This window comes from Girardinichthys multiradiatus, chromosome 18, assembly GCF_021462225.1.
Source record: "Girardinichthys multiradiatus isolate DD_20200921_A chromosome 18, DD_fGirMul_XY1, whole genome shotgun sequence".
NCBI classification, from domain to species: domain Eukaryota; kingdom Metazoa; phylum Chordata; class Actinopteri; order Cyprinodontiformes; family Goodeidae; genus Girardinichthys; species Girardinichthys multiradiatus.
The window spans coordinates 28954037-28973310 of record NC_061810.1 but is presented as its reverse complement, the minus strand read 5'-3'; the positions used below and the strand labels follow the sequence as shown (position 1 = coordinate 28973310).

Below are 19274 nucleotides of genomic sequence, written 5' to 3'. Positions count from 1 at the left end.
AGTGTTTTATGTGATTTTACAAAGTAGAGCATATTATAGCACATAATTGTGAAATGGAAGAAAAATATATTTCAACATTTATTACAAGTATAAATATGAAAAGTGTGGTATGCATTTGTATTGACACTCTTATACTCTGATATCCCTAAATAATTTCAGAGCAGCGAATTGGGAAGGGCAGCATCATGCTGTGGGATTGCTTTTCTTCAGCAGGGACAGCAAAGCTGGTCAGAATAAATGGTAAAATGGAGGAAGCTAAATACAGGAAAAGACTGGGGAGGAGGTTCACCTTCCAGCAGGACAGCAATCCTAAACTTACAGCCAGAACTACAATGGAATGGTTTAGATCAAAGTGTATTTATGTGTTAGAATGGCCTAGTTAAATACTTCATCTATTTTAGCTTCTGCAAAAACTACTAACTGTCTAAGCTCTGTGTTTGCAATGCACTCAAAGCAAAAAAAAACCAAAACAAACAACAATTTTTTTGGAGTGTTGGTTTATCTATTGCAAGTCATATAACCATTGCAACACAGAGCAATTTTATGGGACATTGTATATAGTCCTGATTGTGTGTAGGATAATCAAAAAATAATTTATTTATAAAGAGTGAAATCATTATCACCAGATTGGTCAAACTGGCTAAATGTTTTTTTCTGTTTCTGTACACCATGTCCCAATGTTAAGCTATTCTTTAATTTGATATTTCAGATTCATAGATCACCCAGACTGAAACAAACAGCAATACATGGAAATGTTGTGTCCCGTGATGTTTTTTAAAGACTTACTAAAATAATAATTAAAGAACAGTAGGACAAAGAGTTCAAAATATATCACTCTAGAAGGTGGCATTTGCAATAACCAAGAAATAATGTCACTATTGAGTAAAAATAGCAAATAGCCATATACATGACATTTTAGGTATTTTACCATGACATCAGAGGGAGCTAAATAAGTTGCAGAGGAAGTGGAGCCGCTGCTGAAGTGCAGCTTTGACACACCCCACTGAACAGTGTGAAGCATAAAAGCAAATAAGATGAGTAAATTAACGCATTAGACAGCTTTCTTTAGCTTCCAATCAAATTTATTGTGATTTTTTCCCAAAAAATAAATAATAAGAGCAGCTCTTGATAATATAGTAAGCCTATCTCGGAATGCATTTTATCATGCAACATCAGGGACCAGTCACTCGACAGTTTCTGAGGTTTTCACCCATCAACTCAACCTTCTCACAAATAAAAAGTAAACCACCAACCAGAACTTATGACATGACAAAAACAGCATGTTCGAGATGTTTACAACAGAAAACAGCAGCTTTAGCAACCCAAGAGCAACAACAGCAAAGTGAGAGGCGCAGCAAGTTGTGGTCAGAAACCCAGAGGAAGTTATGATAGCTAGTTCAGTTCACGTCTATCACATAGTCCGCGCTTAACAGCTACAGGAACACGGTTTTAGTTCTTTACAAAAATATGGCCATAGATTAAAGAGACTTCTGCCACAGTGATGGTTAAAAAGTTTTCAACAAGGAAGAAAATTCAACATACTTTATTTGTCATCCGGGCTTAGAGTTAGTTTTTAGGATTTTGTTCCTCATTTCAGTTTAATCGCTAAAAGTTATTTACCAATGAAAACTGCTGAAACCTAGCCTATTAAGTTAAATGTAACCAATTAATGAAGCCCTTTAACCCTCCTAAAATGATGACAACCATTAATCAAAATTAACAATATAGGAGAAAAAGCATTTGATTATACCTTAACAAAGAAAGGAGCAGGTGTGTAGTTGACGTTTGAGGGTTTTAGTTGTACTTAATGACTTCATTACTCATAAGACATCACAGTAAATGTTTCAGGAGGACACCTAGCTTTCTCTTTTGAAATGATCAATTTAACCTATATGTATGTAGCATTACTTCAGCAGAAGATTATTTAAGAGTAAACTTTTATTTTGATTGGCTCACCTTGACAACATCAAGCTGAAATAACTGTTACAAGGATGTGTTTTAAAGAAAACCAACGGACTACCTCTTAAGTTTTTGAACGATACAAGTGTTATTGAATGTAAGTAACACGTAACTTCTTACTGACAGTCAGTCTCATAAATACATGACTGGCAGCATCTATAAATAATTGCTGGTCAACTACTGCCATTTAATAGTCATTCATTCCAACTATAATAAGGAAGAATGGTATATTAAGTAGAAAAAACATAAATACATACAATACTAAGCCGGCTGAAATCTGCTCGTGCTCGTTTGGTTTTTGTTTTCCTCCTGAAGGTGATTTTGCTCCTGAAACTCATTGCCGGCTGCAGTTACAAGACCATTCCTAGAACCTGAAGTCAAGACAAGCTATACAACATGCACATTGTGGGCATGTGCTCTTTCAAAAGCAGAACTAGTTCTCTGTGAGGGCTTGCCTCAGCACACGTGGATGCAGGGGAAGTCGATGTATGATTGTCCAACAGACACGGCGTACACGCATGCACAGACAGTGAGAGAGTCCCCATTGAGTGAGAAATTACCCAATCAGATCGTAAAGATTCTAGACATCACTTTCAGATTGATGCGAGTTTGCTGGTGTTTTGAGATAAATTAGCCACATTTGGTGTGTTCACAACACAGAAATAAACACACACGCAAACTACCACCTTCCTGCTCAAAGCTATATCCTCACACCGACTGTGAGCCAGAACAAACATCAGCACATGCATGACTGCTTATAAGAATAAAACAGCAAATACCGACATTGATGGCAGATGAGCTAGGTGTCACACCTGACAGTAGCAAACACAATGATAAGGCATGCACATTTGTCTCATGCTTGGCTGCTCAAAGACCAGAACCCACTTCCCCAGACTGAGCAGAACAGAGAAATATACAAGAGGAAACAACTTTTGATGATACAACAAATGCTCATTTATATTTTTTGACCATACAGGGAGGTTGCTACAGCACAGTCATTGGAAGAGGACCACTAGATCAGTGTGTTTTAATCATATTCAGACTAAATAAATTTGAATATGTGTTTTGATAAGGCTTGTATGTTAGATAAGTACCTAAATTAACAACCTTTGAGCAAGCATTTACATTCTTTTCATTGAGCTAGATTGTATGGTAAAAATGTTTTTATTGGTTTGATGTAATATTCTAATCTTAAATGTGTTTTCATGAGCTGGAAGCCGGAAAATCTTCATAATTTACAAAAATAAAGGCTTTAGAAGCCTATTAACCTTAGAAGTTTATTAACTTCTAATTAGTGATTCAGGACTTCCCGTTTCACTGGGGAATAAATACTATGTGACACAATGGTATATTTCAGTTAACCAATTTTAAAAAAGCAAAATATAGGAGAACATGTCAATCAAATAACGTAGATGTATGCTGATATTCACAAGTCAGGAACAAGAGAACCGCTACTGACTTAAGTTCGTCATATCTACAGTCAGTACTGGGACTGGTACTGTGACATACAAGGCTGGACGAGGGCCCGAGCTCATCTTGTTACCAGATACATTTAGGAGATTGGTATGAGAGGTTAAAAAAAATCCCAAATCTGACAGATGGTTTTATTGTTAGGTTATGTGACAGCAAGAGAAAAGATGAATTTATTTCATGTTTTTTAAAATTTTTACTACTGGTGCCAACAAATGTGGAGGGTGCTGTACATTCAGTGTCTGATCAACCTTCACTGACAGGAGTCACATCTATTCAAGACCAAATTATATTAAAATAAGATGAACTATATGGCAGGGTTTATTAAAGAGGGAAACAATAACATAGTAAGAAACAGAACAATGAACATTTAATTGAAACAACTGTGGAATCTGTTTCCTTAGCTGTTTAATAAGACTGTTCTTTTAAATCTTATCTCTCATCAATGTAATCATTGACATCCATTTAATGTCTGTAGCAGCTCTTCCATTCGCTCCGTCCTTCCACTGTTCCCCACCAGCTGCCTCAGCTGGCTCTGTCCATCACTGCCCCTCCTCAGCAGCTCCTACATCTCATCAAACATCCTCAGCAGCCTTCAGTTCTTTTTTCTCTTTGATACCTCTCTACATCTCCACTCCGCTACCTTGTAATCGCTCTGTTAAACACCCCCTTTTATCCTCTCTCTTCCACCCTGTTCCTCCTCTGTGTTCCTCCCTCCCTCTCAGCAGGGGTGAGGAAGAGTAGGTGTGGTTGTTGCTAAAGTACAGGTCCATGGAGGGCACAAATAGAGCCCTAGACTGTTGGCTCACAGCGTGACTATTGACCGGAATAACTGGGAGCAAAGCAATCTGTCCTAAATAAGAAGAGAAAAGAGATTAAACAGAAGTTAGGGAAATACAAGGACTGGCTTTGGACAGCTTGTCATTCTCATGCAAAGATTTAGGAACTTTAAATCCTTTTAGAGCATAAAGTTGGAAAGGACACACAGAGAAGGAGTGTAAAATAAGAGAAATATGGTAAAATATTGACGTGGACTAAAGAGAGGGAGACAGAAGATTGCAGACACAGCTGCTGAGACAGCAGAGATGAGCCGGTCCCACACAGAAAACATCTGCTTCATATCACTATAGCATCACGGGGTGAAAACTCTGAAACTGATGGAAAATCATACCTCTAATGTTGCTACATAATGGAAGAGAGACAAACTGATGAGATAAGCCAGTGTTACCTCTGGTACGCCGTGTGCAAAGATTACTTTTCATTACAAGTTTTGGCATATTTTAGCAGTTTATGATAATGTTAATAGAAACTGGGACAATGTTGAAACTAAAATACCAAAGTCTATGCTTAATATAAATTACATGCAAAACTTCATTGTTTATTTTATGCAAATATCATTTTGACACCATCGTGTGATTTTCAGACGTTTGCTCCGGCCTTCTTTTTTATTGGGGCTGTGGTTCTGTGGGTAGAGTAGTTGTATTGCAACCTGAAATTTGTGGGTTTGATTATAGTATCATTCTACCTCATGTTAATGTGCCTATACACAATCATCAGTATATTAGTGTGTGTGTGATCGGGTGGCTCTATTGTAAAGTGCTTTGAGTGGTCAGTAGGTCAAGAAAAATGCTGTAAAAATTAAGTCCTTTTACTATTACCCCCAAGGTCTGCTGCTTGTCTGTTTGGGAGCAGCATTAATAAAACATCTTTTCCAGGGAAGATCCTACATGTTTAAGCAACACTGTACCAATCTGCATCCTATATGCACTAGTATGATACATCACGATATAAAAATATGATAAGAGTGATCTGATTTCAGTTCCAGCTTTTTAAATCATATAAGGGGCATCAAATGCAATATGTGATGAAAAAAGGTTTACTGTGTTCCTTCAAGAGCAATTTCACATGGTTAAATTTGTTTTTCCAAGATACATAAAATTCCCACATTTTGAGAAGAAATCTTGCACAAAGCAAGTGAAAACCACTGATGTGAACAAGCTGTATTCCTGTCCACCATCCAGCTGTTTTACAGTCTGAGTCTGTTTTTGAGCCTGTCGCTGGTGATCTGAAACTCTTAAGGACATGGCTGCTTTTTCTGTTCACATTCGACAACATTGATTCTTAGAGTGTGTTCACAACAGCCCTGTTGAAGTGGTCTCAAGCTTGTTTGCTAAGAAAGCCCAGTTTGTTTGGGGAGGCGTGAATGTGCAATCAAACGCTGGTCTTTCAGAAAACATAGTTCTTGGCTCACTTCAAGTGAACCAAATGCAGGAAGCGGACCACAACATACAGCATTGTGGGTAAATATAACAAAAACAAAAGCGCGTGTAGCCAGATTGCCAAGAGTAACAGCTCACGGTCAAATGTAGAGAGAGGACAAGTAAAAAATACTAATATAGTCACGTGAACGTTTATCACAACTGCTGGTAGATACAAGACCAATGAGATTTTCAAGCTAATGAGCGGAAAAATGAGTTGGGAGATCGTCCATGCAGAAAAACAGTACCACACAAAGATGCCTTGTGAAGCAGTGAATAAAGAATCTCACCCTGTTCATCATATCTGTTTTTTCCCTGAGGGGAAATTTAAGTAACAGCTGGCAGACTGTCACATATGCAACTAAGGACTGATTGAATAAAAGACTTCTGGAACTGGTTTGCTCCATATTTAAGCAAAGGGTATACACGCCTTGAATGAAACATGACAAACTCCCTCTTCAATGGATTGCTCAAGCCAAGATGGATGTGGGTTTCTCTTAAGGCTTGACCTCAGACAAGTCACTGAGGTCTTGCAGGGAAGTCCCAGTAATTTTACCACACAGCTTTGAAATACCCAACATAGCAGAATACATTAAAGAACCTTCATACAAGTCTTGTTGATATTAAAACTACAAAACAATAAAAATGAAAACACTGATGCACTCTTTTTTGCACAGGACATGTTTATTTTTAAAAGTCCAGCAAAATAAACACGTTGTGCTATGTTGTTCCATGAGCTAAATGGATCAATTCAGTACACATGCTAAAATGATGTTGCAGTGGAGCTTGTCCTCTTGCTTATTATCGAAGCCAGTAACTGGGCACCAAAGCAGACAAGATTTAAGGAGGGAAAGAAAAAGAGTAAGGGGAAACAAAAGGGGCGACTGTAAAGATCCCCTTACTGCCAAGACTCAAACATTTTTTCCACTTGGCTTACAGAAAGTAGGATTTCTTGGAACTCAAAAACAATCTGGCTAAGAATAGTTGTTACAGATACCAAACAGATGGCTGACAAGCAACTCTGTACTGGAAAGAAAAGATGGTAAAGGGAAACATGTGTACTTTTACATAATCCATACAACTGCATAAACCATCCGTTCATTCATTCATTGAAACACTTCTCATCCAACACATGGGTCTGCTAAAATAGCATTTTTTCTTTGCTCTGCAGGCCAAATGCAAAGAAAACAATTATTTCCCACAGACACCAGATTCCTCATGTCTGACCCCACCACTCCTCTCTACTCTCCTTCCATTTCCGTCTCTCTCAGCAGTGAAACTACAGTAAATATCCTCCCCAAACCATTGATCATACATCACCCTCAGCAATCCAAAAGGAAATGTAAACAAGGAAACATACAAAAACCCAAAAAGCATGATTTAACACTTCAGGCCTGCAAAATTTGACTTGTTTTATTAATGTTTTAATGTGCATACTAATGCACATGAAATGCAGCTGCTCTTTTGCACATAACTGTTTCCCTTCTAACATAATGCAAGCTCCCACCCACCACTTGCCCACACGTGCATTTCCTACTTAATGGGAACCTAGAGATACAGTTGTGTTAATTACCATTATAATGATGGTCAAAGGTGAGTTGGTGGAGGTGTAACCCTCCAGAGTGGGAGTGGCAGCTTCCACTGATGTCTGGTCCTGCTGTGAACATATATGACCACAGTCAGCTCCGCCCACCGAGCGAAGCAGCAGCACCACACTGGCCGAACACCCCATTCTCCAGCACTGTGGCCTCCAAGTCCGGCCTGGTCCCCTCCAGATGAGCTCAGCCTTGTCTATTAGAACTGACCTTGGTGTAAGCCTCTGGTCCAGCCAGAGGTGGTGTGATCTGCTCCAGAAGTGCAACACCTAAAGCTCCATCTGGCCCTGCAGTGTCACTTCAAGCAGTCCAGCTCTGAAAGCTTGGTGAGATTTTCCCTGAGCTGCTGTGCTTCAGTCTGCAGCTCCTAATGTTGCTGTTGCTGAGCTGATACACTGGTAGCCCTGCATGTCTCTCTCTCTTCCCTTCTGGTTTTTTCTCCCTCTCTCACTCTCAATTTTGTCCTCCAACACACACACTGACTTCAGCTGTGTGGGGTTCAGCCCAAGCCAGGCACATCCAACAAATTACACTCAGCAAAAGCCGTCAGCTGACCAGAACCAGCTGCCACACACATTTGCACATACCGACCTCCGCACACACTCAGCCCAACATAATTTTTCTGATTTCCATTCTGCTGCAGCTCTGTCTCTCTCCATTTGTTTCCCAGCTACACCAGCACTTTCAAGTCTGAATACTGTTTGGGCCATTGCGGTTTTCGCTCCGAAGACCTGCAGAGGCCTTCCAGCCAAGATCCTGCAAATCTACGGCTGCTTGGATAAATAATATGTATCCTGATTGTGATGTGTGTTTTGCCCCATGCATGCTTTTGCCACAGTCCTGTTGCAGAGGGTAGGTTAGCAAAGTGAGGGGCTCTGCTAAGAACAAAAAGCTAGTGAACAGAAAATGGATGGAGAGAGGGGAGTTGGTGGCCTTACAGATGAGGCATGCATGTCGTGTTTTAGCTCTGCAGAGGCTTCATTTGAAATCATTCTTGCTTGAGCATAAAGATCAGAATTAGAAGATCAACGTTCTATGCATTAAAATTCCATTTCGTCACTTATGATGTCCTGAGTGACTTTCAGCACTCTCATTTTTCTCATGGCTCCAAAACATCTGGTGTTTATTTTTCAAGTTCCATTTTCACTGACTGTAGCTGAGCCGAAAGAAAAGAGGAGCATTCTCAGAAGGAAACCTTTCTTATTTTTATATAGCTGTCATCATATAATACTCTTTTATTCTGTTCCAGTTGTACTTGTTGAACTACAAGCAGAATGAAATACTTTTTTAATAAAAGAATATATGTAAACCAGGTACTTGCTTTGAATTCAGTTTAACAGCCCCTCATATATTTGATTCAGTCCCTAGGGTCTAAAAGGTCTACGCTGTCTCGCAAAAGTAGTCATACTCTTTGTACCTTTTCACATTTTATAACATTACAACAACCTTAAATGCATTTAATTGGGATTTTATTTAACAGATCAACATAAGAAAGCACAATTGTGAATTAAAATTGTCCACGATTTTCCAAATTAAAATAAAAACTTGAAATGCCTGGTTTGCATTTGTATTCTGGCCCTTTTAATGACACCCTTAAATTAAATCTAGTAAAACCAATTGCCCTCAAAAGCCACCAAATAAGTAAATAAAGTCCACCTTATAACGCATTAAAAAAAACCAGAGAGCAAAGTGTACCGGAGTCAAATTCCTTGTTTGTATGTACGAACTTGGCAATAAAGCTGATTCTGTTTGTAGTTTACTCTTAGTATAAATCCAATTGTTCTGTGAAGGCCTCAGAGATTTGTGATAGAACATTAGTGAACAAACAGCATCACGAAGACTAAGGAACACAACAGGTTGTGGAGAGTTTTAAAGCAGAGTTAGGTGATAAAACAATAACCCAAGCTCTGAATATCTGACAGTCCAGTAAATCCATCATAAAATAAAAAAGAGCATCTACACATCTACAGCTCACATAAAAGAATCTGTTCACAAGACATCTATTTGTTATGCGACCTAGAAATCTAGTTTCTATGGAAGAGTGGCAAGATGAAGGTCAATGGTAAGAGAAAACAATAACAAGTCCTATTTGCAGTTTGCCAGAAGCCATGAAGCAGACACAGCAGACACCTGGTCACTTTCAAAGTGCTATATGTGAGCCTGGACAGAACATGCCAACAGTGACACAAGGTGGTAGTAGTATCATGCTGTGAAGATCCTTTTTTCCAGCAGGGATAGGGCAGCTGGTCAGAGGTGATATAAGGATGGATGGAGCGAAATACAAAACAATTCTGAAGAAAACCTGTTAGAGACTTGACCTCTGGACAGGGATCCACCTTTCTGCAGGACAACAGCCATAAACATCCAGCCTGAGCTAGAATTCACTGATTCAGATCGATTTATGTGTTAGGATGGCCCAGTTAAAGTCTAGATCTAAATCAAATTTTTGGCAAGACTTAGAAATTGATGTTTATACTCTTCATATAATCTGACTGAACTTGAGCATTTTTAGAAAGAATAATGGGCTAAATTTCAGTCTCTAAATGTGGTAGAGGGAGTTGACCAGCAGGCCACACTTTCCAGATTTTTTGTTCTTATTTTTAACATGTTGAAGCCCATGTAACCTTTTCCTTCCACTTATGGACTACTTAATGTTGGTCAATTGTTAGGTGTATGTTGAAAATATTTTCACTTTTATTAATACGACTGACAGGTGGAGTTTAAAAATGTTTTACAGTTTCCCTTCCAACCTTTTATAATAAGGTAATGAAAAATAAAAGTAAAGCCGATGAAGATAGAGTTTTAAAGTTCAATAGGAATGAGTTCTTTTGCAAGGCACTGAATGCCTCTAGATTAGCTGGACATGAGGTGCAGAAAAGCACTTCAGCTAGCTGACAGAGAGAGCCTGAGTCATCTGTCAGTTGATCGAAAAGTACCAAAGAAATAGTTTCTATCTCAGCTTCAGTATTGTTTTACTGCAACATCTCTCAAAGAGTTGCATCAGTGAAACCAAACTGCAAACAGTTCAGTAAAAGGGAAAACACCAGGATGCACTAACTTGAGAAAAGAAAAACAAAAAAACATTCACTCACTGAAAGACATCATTTCTTCCAATTTCTTTAGGTAGAAATACAACAGGCATTAGATAGTATTTTTCCATTAAAACGATGACCTGTTAAGCATCTATAACAATCAGACTGTATGCCGTGCTTTCATCCATCCATCCATCCATCCATTATCTTCCGCTTGTTCCAGATGGGGTTATGGGGGTAACAGGTCCAGGAGAAAAACCCAGTCATCCCTCTCCCCAGCTTATTTTGGGGGATCCCAAAGCGTTCCGAGGCCAGACGGTGTATACTGTATAGTCCCTCCAATGAGTTCTAGGTCTTCCCCCGGGGTCTCCTCCTAGTGGGATGTACCCAGGAGGCATCCTGGTCAGATCCAGCCACCCTTCAAGAGGAAACCCATTTTGGCCACTTGTCTCCTGGATCTTGTTCTTTCGGTCAAAAGTCACCAAAGGATTGAAAGGACTGATAAATCAAGAGCTTTGCTTTTGGGCTTGGCTCTTTTTTTCCACCACAACAGACCAGAGTGGTGCTAGCATTACTGCAGATGAAGCCCAATCTGTCTGTCTATCTCCAATTTCAACCCGCCATCACTCAGCTGTGCTTTCAGCTAAACTAAATGTTGATTATTTCTCAAGTCATTTGAAAGGTTTAGATCAAACCTTTGCTGATTTTTTTCCCCACATCTCTTAAAAAAAGGCCTTTTTTAATTGTTTTACTGTTGAACTGCTGTAGGGAGGGTTTGTTGGCAATACAGCAATGAAGCCTTCCTTATAATCGCTGAACATCTTTTTGCATGTCTCCACAAATTATATATCTTTGATAATCAATTCTTTGAGGTTGGAATGAAAAAGAAAAACTTTGCAAGAAAGTCTGAAGACCTGCTGATCATAAAAACTTTGAAAAACATGGATTTGACTACATGCAGGAAATCAGTATAAATAACTGGACATTGATAGACAATAAGGTGGCGATGGGAAATTGACAATTTTCAACTTGATTAATCCTGATTGAGGACCAGTTGGTTGGTATTTGTAAAGTAGTTCCAAACTATTAGAAAAACATCCCTTCATGACATACAGAAAACAATTTTGCATATTTGATTAATGTAGTTGCTTATATAATAGTTTCTAAAGTTCATCAGTAGGTCAATATAAGCCACAAAATGTGGAGGTCCTATTTGCATTGTCTTGGTCTTACTGCACAGAGTGAAGTAACCATGGAGATGTTGTTAAGTCATTATTAAGCTCCTTAGTGTCCATGACAGCGATGTGCAAAATCCCACCCACCACCCACTTACATCTACATTATTATAATACTTTACACTGCTATGTATAAACAGCAAACAAACAAAAAACGCACAAAGCGAAAGACGCACAAAAGTATAGACATTGAGAGTTGCAACCCCTCCTCCTACACAGTGTTGTTAACACGGCCCACTTAGTAGGAGATGACAGAGAACATATCCCGTGCAGCCTACAAAATGGACAAAAAGACAGACATTAACTGTTCCCACCATCAGCTTCTCCTCCTTCTAGATCCACTGCTTGTCACTGAAAGCCAGTCAGTGCAACATGCCTTATAGCAGCAGCGTTTACACACTGAAGCCACAGAAATGGGCTTTGTTTCTATGCCAGGCTTTTACAATGGTCCTGTCATGCAGACGTGCCCACACCAACATGCTTCTGGTTTCCAGAAATGTCCCCATGTTACACAGCTGTCTTAATCTCATACACCGATTCACCCCGTCTGCCTTCGCACTATTTCCAAACACATGGTATATTATCGTATGGGCTGCAGCAAGTATGTGCTTGGCCAAAGGTGAAATCTTATCACCAGAGCGATAGTTTTCCAGGTTTTCTGAAAGGAATTTGTAGGCTTTAATGTATTTTTTAGGCATTTCTTTTAGAAGTCAGCTATTTACAAAGAAAAACTATGAAGCACTTTGGTAAAGCCTAGAGAACGATGAATAACAACCATTTTAAAAGATTACCAAAAAGTCTGTCGCTTGTGAATGGGTGCTTAAAGTGCACAGTACTTTAAATCATCAATATTAACAACCGGAGAGCCCGAAATTATTTTACAGTGGCTCTAGAAGATCAGATGAACTAGAATTATGTCAGATTGTGGCTGAACACTGTTTAGTGTTTAGGGATGTTGATTTAGGTCTGTTACTATGGAAATTCAGATATTTTATCTTCAACTTTAAACCTTTAAAAAAACTCTCCTCTTGGTAATTGTAATGGAAGATGAAGGGCTGACGCCGATGAACAGAAACAGTGCACCCTAAAGCTCTGTGTGATGTAAAATGGAAAAGAGCCAGACGATAAAAGAGCAAATCATCGGGTCTGTGCCATGCTTCACGCCTACCCGAACATTATTGTTTGAGTAAGGGCATGAGTTAAGGTTGGCACTTAAGCCTCTATTTCATGATATTTCAAGGGAAACAGGGTTTATAGATATGATAAGACACTAAAAAGGTTTTCTGGGATTCTGAGGCATTCTAATGTCTGTTATATCATGCAAAGACTTATTTTAAATACTGCTGCTGATTATGAGCATAAGTAAATGAGGTCAAAAGAAAATAAGTTGACGTTTTCCACCCACAACTGATGCGAAAAAAAGATATACAATGACATGAACACAAAAGAAGCTTTGCAAAACAGAAAGGTTACCTGTAATTTTGAAAGACAAACAATGAGAGAGTTGTTCATTCAATAAAACGTCCTACATTATATTTTATTATCTTCAGTAGTAACAAAAATGTACAGCTGTCCAGATTTACCTATGAACTTTCTGACCCATTTTTAAAATGCAAATAATAGTTCACTCAGTTTCTGGCAGCTGCAGGAGCCTGGCTTTAAAATGTGAACCCTGCAAAAATCAGCATGTAAACATCCACCACAAAATTTGGAGACTGGGTTTTCAGCTGGACTGACCCCGACATGTGTCAGAAAATTCAGTTGATTTTCTCCAGATGGTAAACGCACCATAGCTGAGTGCCAACAGGTTATACTGACAGCAACACTGTTTGGTCTGAAATTTGTCACTGAGTGAAGAAGATTCAGCTTGCTACTTTCAGTTTCAGTGAGGTGTAATGTAGTCAGAAATAGCATTAACGCTGCAAGAAACGGTTTAAAGCTAAGCTGTATTTTCTACAGAAGTATGTCTGCTGGTGTTTGCTGAAGTGTTTATGCATAACAATAAAGTTGCTCTGTTTTATACTCTCTGAACATCTATGATGGAAAAGCCTGGACTGGAAATGATGGCAGCCATTTTTTAAATATCAGAGCTAAAGCTAAGGATCTACATTCTCTGAGGAATGCACACAGTAATCACTTTATCCTTGATTTAAAATAATAGGGAAACCCTGTTTCACGGATGGATGGATGGATGGATGGAGTTTTTCATACTTATCCAGATATTAAAAATACCTATTTTCCATACTTTACAGACTATCAAGGCAGCGTAGAACCTCTAGGAATATATGTTCAATGTTTTTAAGTACATTTCCATGACATATTTGTTAAAATGTTTATTCTGTGCAGCTGTAGAAGGATTAGGGTTGGACTTATACAATTTAACCTATTTACTTGTTTTTCAGATAAAACCTTAATGACTAAAAAGTGGTGGTTTTTGATATGGGCGATGCGACTTGTCACCCAAGGTGGCATGGCTTTAGGGGCAATCCTAGCACATAAAAGGAAAATGCATATGTGAGTTGGACCTTGAATGAGTTTTGTACTGGATATTTGCAAGTCTAGTCAAGGCAAAGGAGTGTGCATATCTTGCTTGACTTTAAACAGGCCTTTCATACTCAAGATCTTTTAATGTGTCTGAATTAAAACAATTTTGCCTGGGGCAGCAAATGGCTCAGTTCTCAACCCTGGGCCATTTGCTGCATGTCTTCCAGTTTTCTCTCTGCCTTTCCTCCTGTCAAACTTCCAGTTAATAAAGGCCATTAGTACCACAAAATCTAACAATTATTTGGCAAAGAAGAGCGGGCGTCTATAGCAATGTAAAAAGACACCTTGCCATTTATCGCAACCGCTTGATCGCAGTTGTGGCTGCAGAGGGTGGCAGAGGCTGATATTCGATTTAGGGGAAATTACTTTTCACATAGGGTCAGGTTGGTTTGGATAGTCGTTTTTCCACAAATTAAATAATTATTTGAAAAATCTTTGTATTTACTTGGGTCGTCTTTGTCTGATTTGTCAAAAATTGTTTGCTGAACTGAAACATTCAAGTGTAAGAAAAATAACTAAAAGTCTGTAAGGAGGCAAAAAGTTTTTTACAGCGCTGTACATCCTGAATAAAAACATCAAAATAATATTAAAAAAAACTACTCATCTATCGTATATTACCCCTAAAGGACAGCCTGATCAAAATCAATAAGCATGAAAAGATAGCTTGGTTATTTGCCTTTATTTACAAGATGTAAGAGTAGCTGTGTAGTTGCTTGGTTTTGCTTGTGTGACTGGAGTTAAACTGTGAGTGAGCCTGAACCACAGAGGAAAATGACATCACTGCAGTGTGTGTAGAAGAGTGCTCCCATCATGTATGCAGTTAATGTATTCCAGCTGTGGAGCCTCCATCGCTGTAATCCCTCTACTCCCAGCAGGTCTGCTACTCTGCTGAACAATCTTTAAAAAAACAAAGTAATATTCTACTTTTGCAGGAGGGTTAATGTACATTGGCACAGTATGTCTCTGTGCTGGTTAGGCACTGTAAGCAAAACTTGAAAAACTTTATCCAACTAGGCCAAACAGGAAGGTGCAATTCATTAAACTCCACATACACACCGCCTTGTAAGCAGCTAGCTATGCTATAGTTAGACTCCCTGTAGAGCTGGAGGCTGAATCATGGCAGGATGTTTTGATGTGGTGTGGAGCTCTACTGTGTTTATTCAGGAAAACACACTCCTGTTCCTATAGTAACTAAAACGTGAGGGATGCTGCCATTCAAGAATTCACTAAACTACAGTGCAATATTTGGTGTTCAGGGGCCAAAAACAAGAAGGCAACATAAACTTTTCTTGACTGATTTTGGCAGAAGCTTTCACTACATCTGCAGAAATCTTATCAGCTTATGGCAAACACAATTTACAAAAAACATACAAACACTCCCAGTACCATCCCATCACTAGTGATAGTGTCACAAAGTATTCTGAGTTCTCAGAAAAACCACAGCATACAGATGTATTACCACAGCACGCCATCTCAGACAAACAGGAAGGCAGAAAATGTTTAAACTGAGCTTTTTTTTAATTACCTGACACATTTGGAGAGGATTTTTCAGGTGACTACTGATATTTCCCTTTCTTGGTTTATTAGTTGCAACATATTTTGCTTCTATGTTTATTTTCTTAGTCTGTTCCTTGGTTATAGTTTCAGTGGGTTTTGCTGTGAGATCATATTAATTGTTTATTTTATAGGCCATTAATTTCTGGTTTTGACATGCAGACAATTTCAGAACCTTTAGTTTGGTTTTGCATTGTGGTCTGCTTCAGAGTCACTTTATAACATATGCGATGTTACTCTTTAGTAATATTTGCAAAGAATATGCTTTGAACTTTTCTCTTTTTCTAAATCATATATACGGTAGTTCATTAAATCTTCTGCTTGCAATATAAATGTTGCTTGCAAAATCCATTAGAAAGCATCTTGCCACAAAACAGCTAAAATTACTGCTCAACTGCATGTACATGTTCATGCCATACAGTTGGGCTGCAAACAAAACAGAAAGTCGGTGCTGGGACACTGTTTATGTTAGCTGTTAACAGGAAGAGCAGAGATTCAGCACACTGCCAATGCCATCTAGTGCTTAGACCTTAACACAGCAGTATATGAAGATGATAAGGAAGCGTCTCTGTTTATGCCAGTGACTTTCTTCTGCTTCCGCTGCCAAAACTTTAATGAACGACCTCAAGGAGGCGCTGCTTGCACGAGATGCTATCTGGTTCTTTGGTAGTTGGTTTGTTTAGAAAAGGAAGCTATTAAAATGTATTTAACTAGAGCTCAAGTCCTGAGGCAGGGGGGATGTTGGGGGAAGGGGCTAGAGAGGGGCGATGAGAAGGAGAATTTGGGAGAGGGGGAGCAATTTAAGATCTGCTGCCGGGTATGGAGGGCATTGTTAAAAGTTTTCAGTCGTTCTCTTTAGTTTCATTTTCCATCTAAAATTAATTCAAAAACTCAACACAGTAAAAGATCACTAAATCTCAACTTTAGTCACTTTTTGCCAGTTTAATCTCACCCAAATAAAAAAAAAACAATGGAAAGGTTTTCTACATACCTTTAACTTTAAATTGCTTGCTTGAAATCTGAACAAAACACCTTTAAGATGATAAAGATTTTATCAGGTTAATTTAAATGCAGCTATATAGTAGACAATGTTTAAAACCAAGGTGAATAGAGGTAAAGTGATGATACAGGGAGAAAGTAAAAGGCAGTAAGTCTTTGATTTCAAACTGTTTATTGAATAATTTGAATTACAGTAAAAAAAAAAAACACAACTGATATTTTGCAGAGCTCGTTTTATTTCCTGCTATTTGGGTTTTCCTAACACAGTGGTGATTCATGCAGTTCTCTATACAACATAAAATCAAGCTCCTTTTAGACTTTTGCGCTGGGACAACATGAAAGTCTTAAAAAGTACCTATACACACTAAGAAAAGAGGAACCGAATCGTCATGACTTTTCGTGAATTGTCATGACATTTCAAATATGTTAAGAATTAAAAGTAGAGCCTAGCAGAAAAAATGTAGAGACGCAGCTACTCTCACAGACCTTCATTAGTTCACCCCCACCCCCACCCCCCCCGTGCTGTCTCAGACAGCTGATGTCGCCAAACGCAAATGAAATGTCTAACCACAAACATTAGTGTTTATCTTGGGGAATTTATGTGACAGAGCCAAAAAAAACAAGCAAGTAGCTCTTAACTGTAATGTAGAAATACATGCGTTTACTTTTTTTTTTACATAAATATAAAACATCTAAAAAAGCGTGGTGTTTTTATGTATTTAACCCCCTTTACTCCAGTACCTCGAAATAAAACCCAAACTGCTTCCTTTGCAAGTCTACGGAGTCTGCGAGGGGACACGGGGGAATATTTTTTCTTTTGCGTCCCCACGCACTACTTTTGCGTTCGCTCGCAAAAGTTGTTAATCACCTTGAGAAAGCTGTGCATTTTGGAACAGCAGCACATTTGAGAAACTGCTCAAAAACAAACAGCACTGATATGACATTGATATGGTTCATTTGTCATATGCAGGTTAACATGCACTCAACAATGCGATTAGATTCTTAGGATAAAAAAAACCGTTCAAATCACTATAAAAACAAAGGTGGCGTGCAAAAAAAGTACACATCATGCAGCAGTAATAAGCAAATAAAGTGTCACAGATGTGGTTTCGTGCAGTATTATTGTCCAGAGTTCAGCATTCTGAAAGCTTGTGGATAATAAATGTCTTTAAGTCTGATTGAAGATCCTTTTATTTGAGGCCGATTTCAAAATAAATCTCAAAAACGGGTCTCCCACAAAGTATTGAGAGATAACGCAAAGACTATTGCGTGAGAACGAAAAAGTATTGCGTGGGGGCGCAAAAGTTTTGCGAGCGAACGCTAAAATATTGCGTGGGGACGCAAAAGAAAAAAAAATCCCCCATGTCCCCTCGCGGGTTCCGTACAAGTCACCAAATTAGCAAATAATTAGTAAAAAGAGTCACTCTTTGTGCAACTTAATCTACAAATCCAGTGGTTTACTATTCACTTTACTAATTTTATTTTTAAACCATAACATGATTTTCAGTCCACTTCACAATTACGCACTACTTTGTGTTGGTCTGTCACATAAAATCCCAATAAAAGAAATTGTTGATTGGACAACATGTTGAAAACTTCAAACGGTGTCAATACTTTTGCAAAACACTTTAAATATACATTTGGGTTCATTTAGAACAACAGAAGATCATTTTGTTGCTATTGCTTGTTGCTTTGGTACTGTAGCTGCAACAGACATAAATTTGGTTGCAACAAATGTTTGCTTTAGTGAACAAAAATAAAGCATCAGCTCATGTAATAAGAGGGTCTCAGAAGTAATAACAATGGCAAAAATAAACCAGCTGTTCCTCTAATATGATTCTCTAACCCAGAGACAGAACATTTCAGAAACAGAAAATGGAGCCTCAAGGCTGAAAGGGGAAGTTTTGTCAATATTAATCTCCCCATCAAAATTTTATCTTACTGGAAAGAGCATTACAGCAACATAATAAATATCAGTCTAGCATGTTGGCCATGATCTCTTTCTCTCAGCACTGATACTTACTCCTTTTTTTTTTAGAGATATTACCTGTGACATTTACACAGATGTGAGGCTGCTCCAGTTGCATGTTTACAGGTAGAACAACACAACAATTTTCAGACTTTTTCACACAGATCAAATCAAGGTCCCAAATATCTCAAACCTAATTTTACTTTTAATGTACAGACACCACGAAACTCTTCCTTAAACGATTCCCCCTATACATTCCTTCTTCTTGTTATTCTATAAGCTAGAAAATTGTGTCCTAACTTTGGACTTATATTCATCCCACATTACACCAATGCCAATAGTTAATGTCATGCTCTCCAGCCAGAAATGCAAACCAGGACAATGGGTGAACTATATTTTTGGAGAAGATGAAACCGACAGCATGACCGCAGGAAGACGGCTTTACAACCTCCAATCTAAATCTTCGATGCAAAAAAAAGTCTATTTAAATGCTCATTTTGCATTAATCATTCAGTCATGACTCCTACATGTAACACCTACACAAAGCCTTCGCGTAACCTCAATGTAACCTCCACACCAGTCGTGTCTACTAACCAGACGCCCATGCAGCTCTGCTCCCATTCCCTGGGGTCTCAGTTCAGGCTGAGGACGCAGCTGCT

General features: G+C 38.6%; 1 protein-coding gene across 10 annotated transcripts in view; it reads right to left on the bottom strand.

The window, feature by feature from the left end:
- Window positions 1-19274, bottom strand: part of dock10 (dedicator of cytokinesis 10) — a 90654-nt gene that overhangs the window by 46888 nt on the left and 24492 nt on the right. For 6 of the 10 annotated variants that reach the window (XM_047391807.1, XM_047391809.1, XM_047391815.1 and 3 more), the window contains exon 1: window positions 7261-7652. The exons of 1 other annotated variant lie outside the window; for it this stretch is intronic. In XM_047391807.1, the coding sequence (XP_047247763.1) occupies window positions 7261-7419 (159 nt within the window). In that variant the 5' untranslated portion in view covers window positions 7420-7652. Of the gene's footprint in view, window positions 1-2216; window positions 2356-7260; window positions 7654-19274 lie in introns of those variants that run through there. 3 more of the 10 variants (XM_047391814.1, XM_047391816.1, XM_047391813.1) reach the window with 2 other exon arrangements.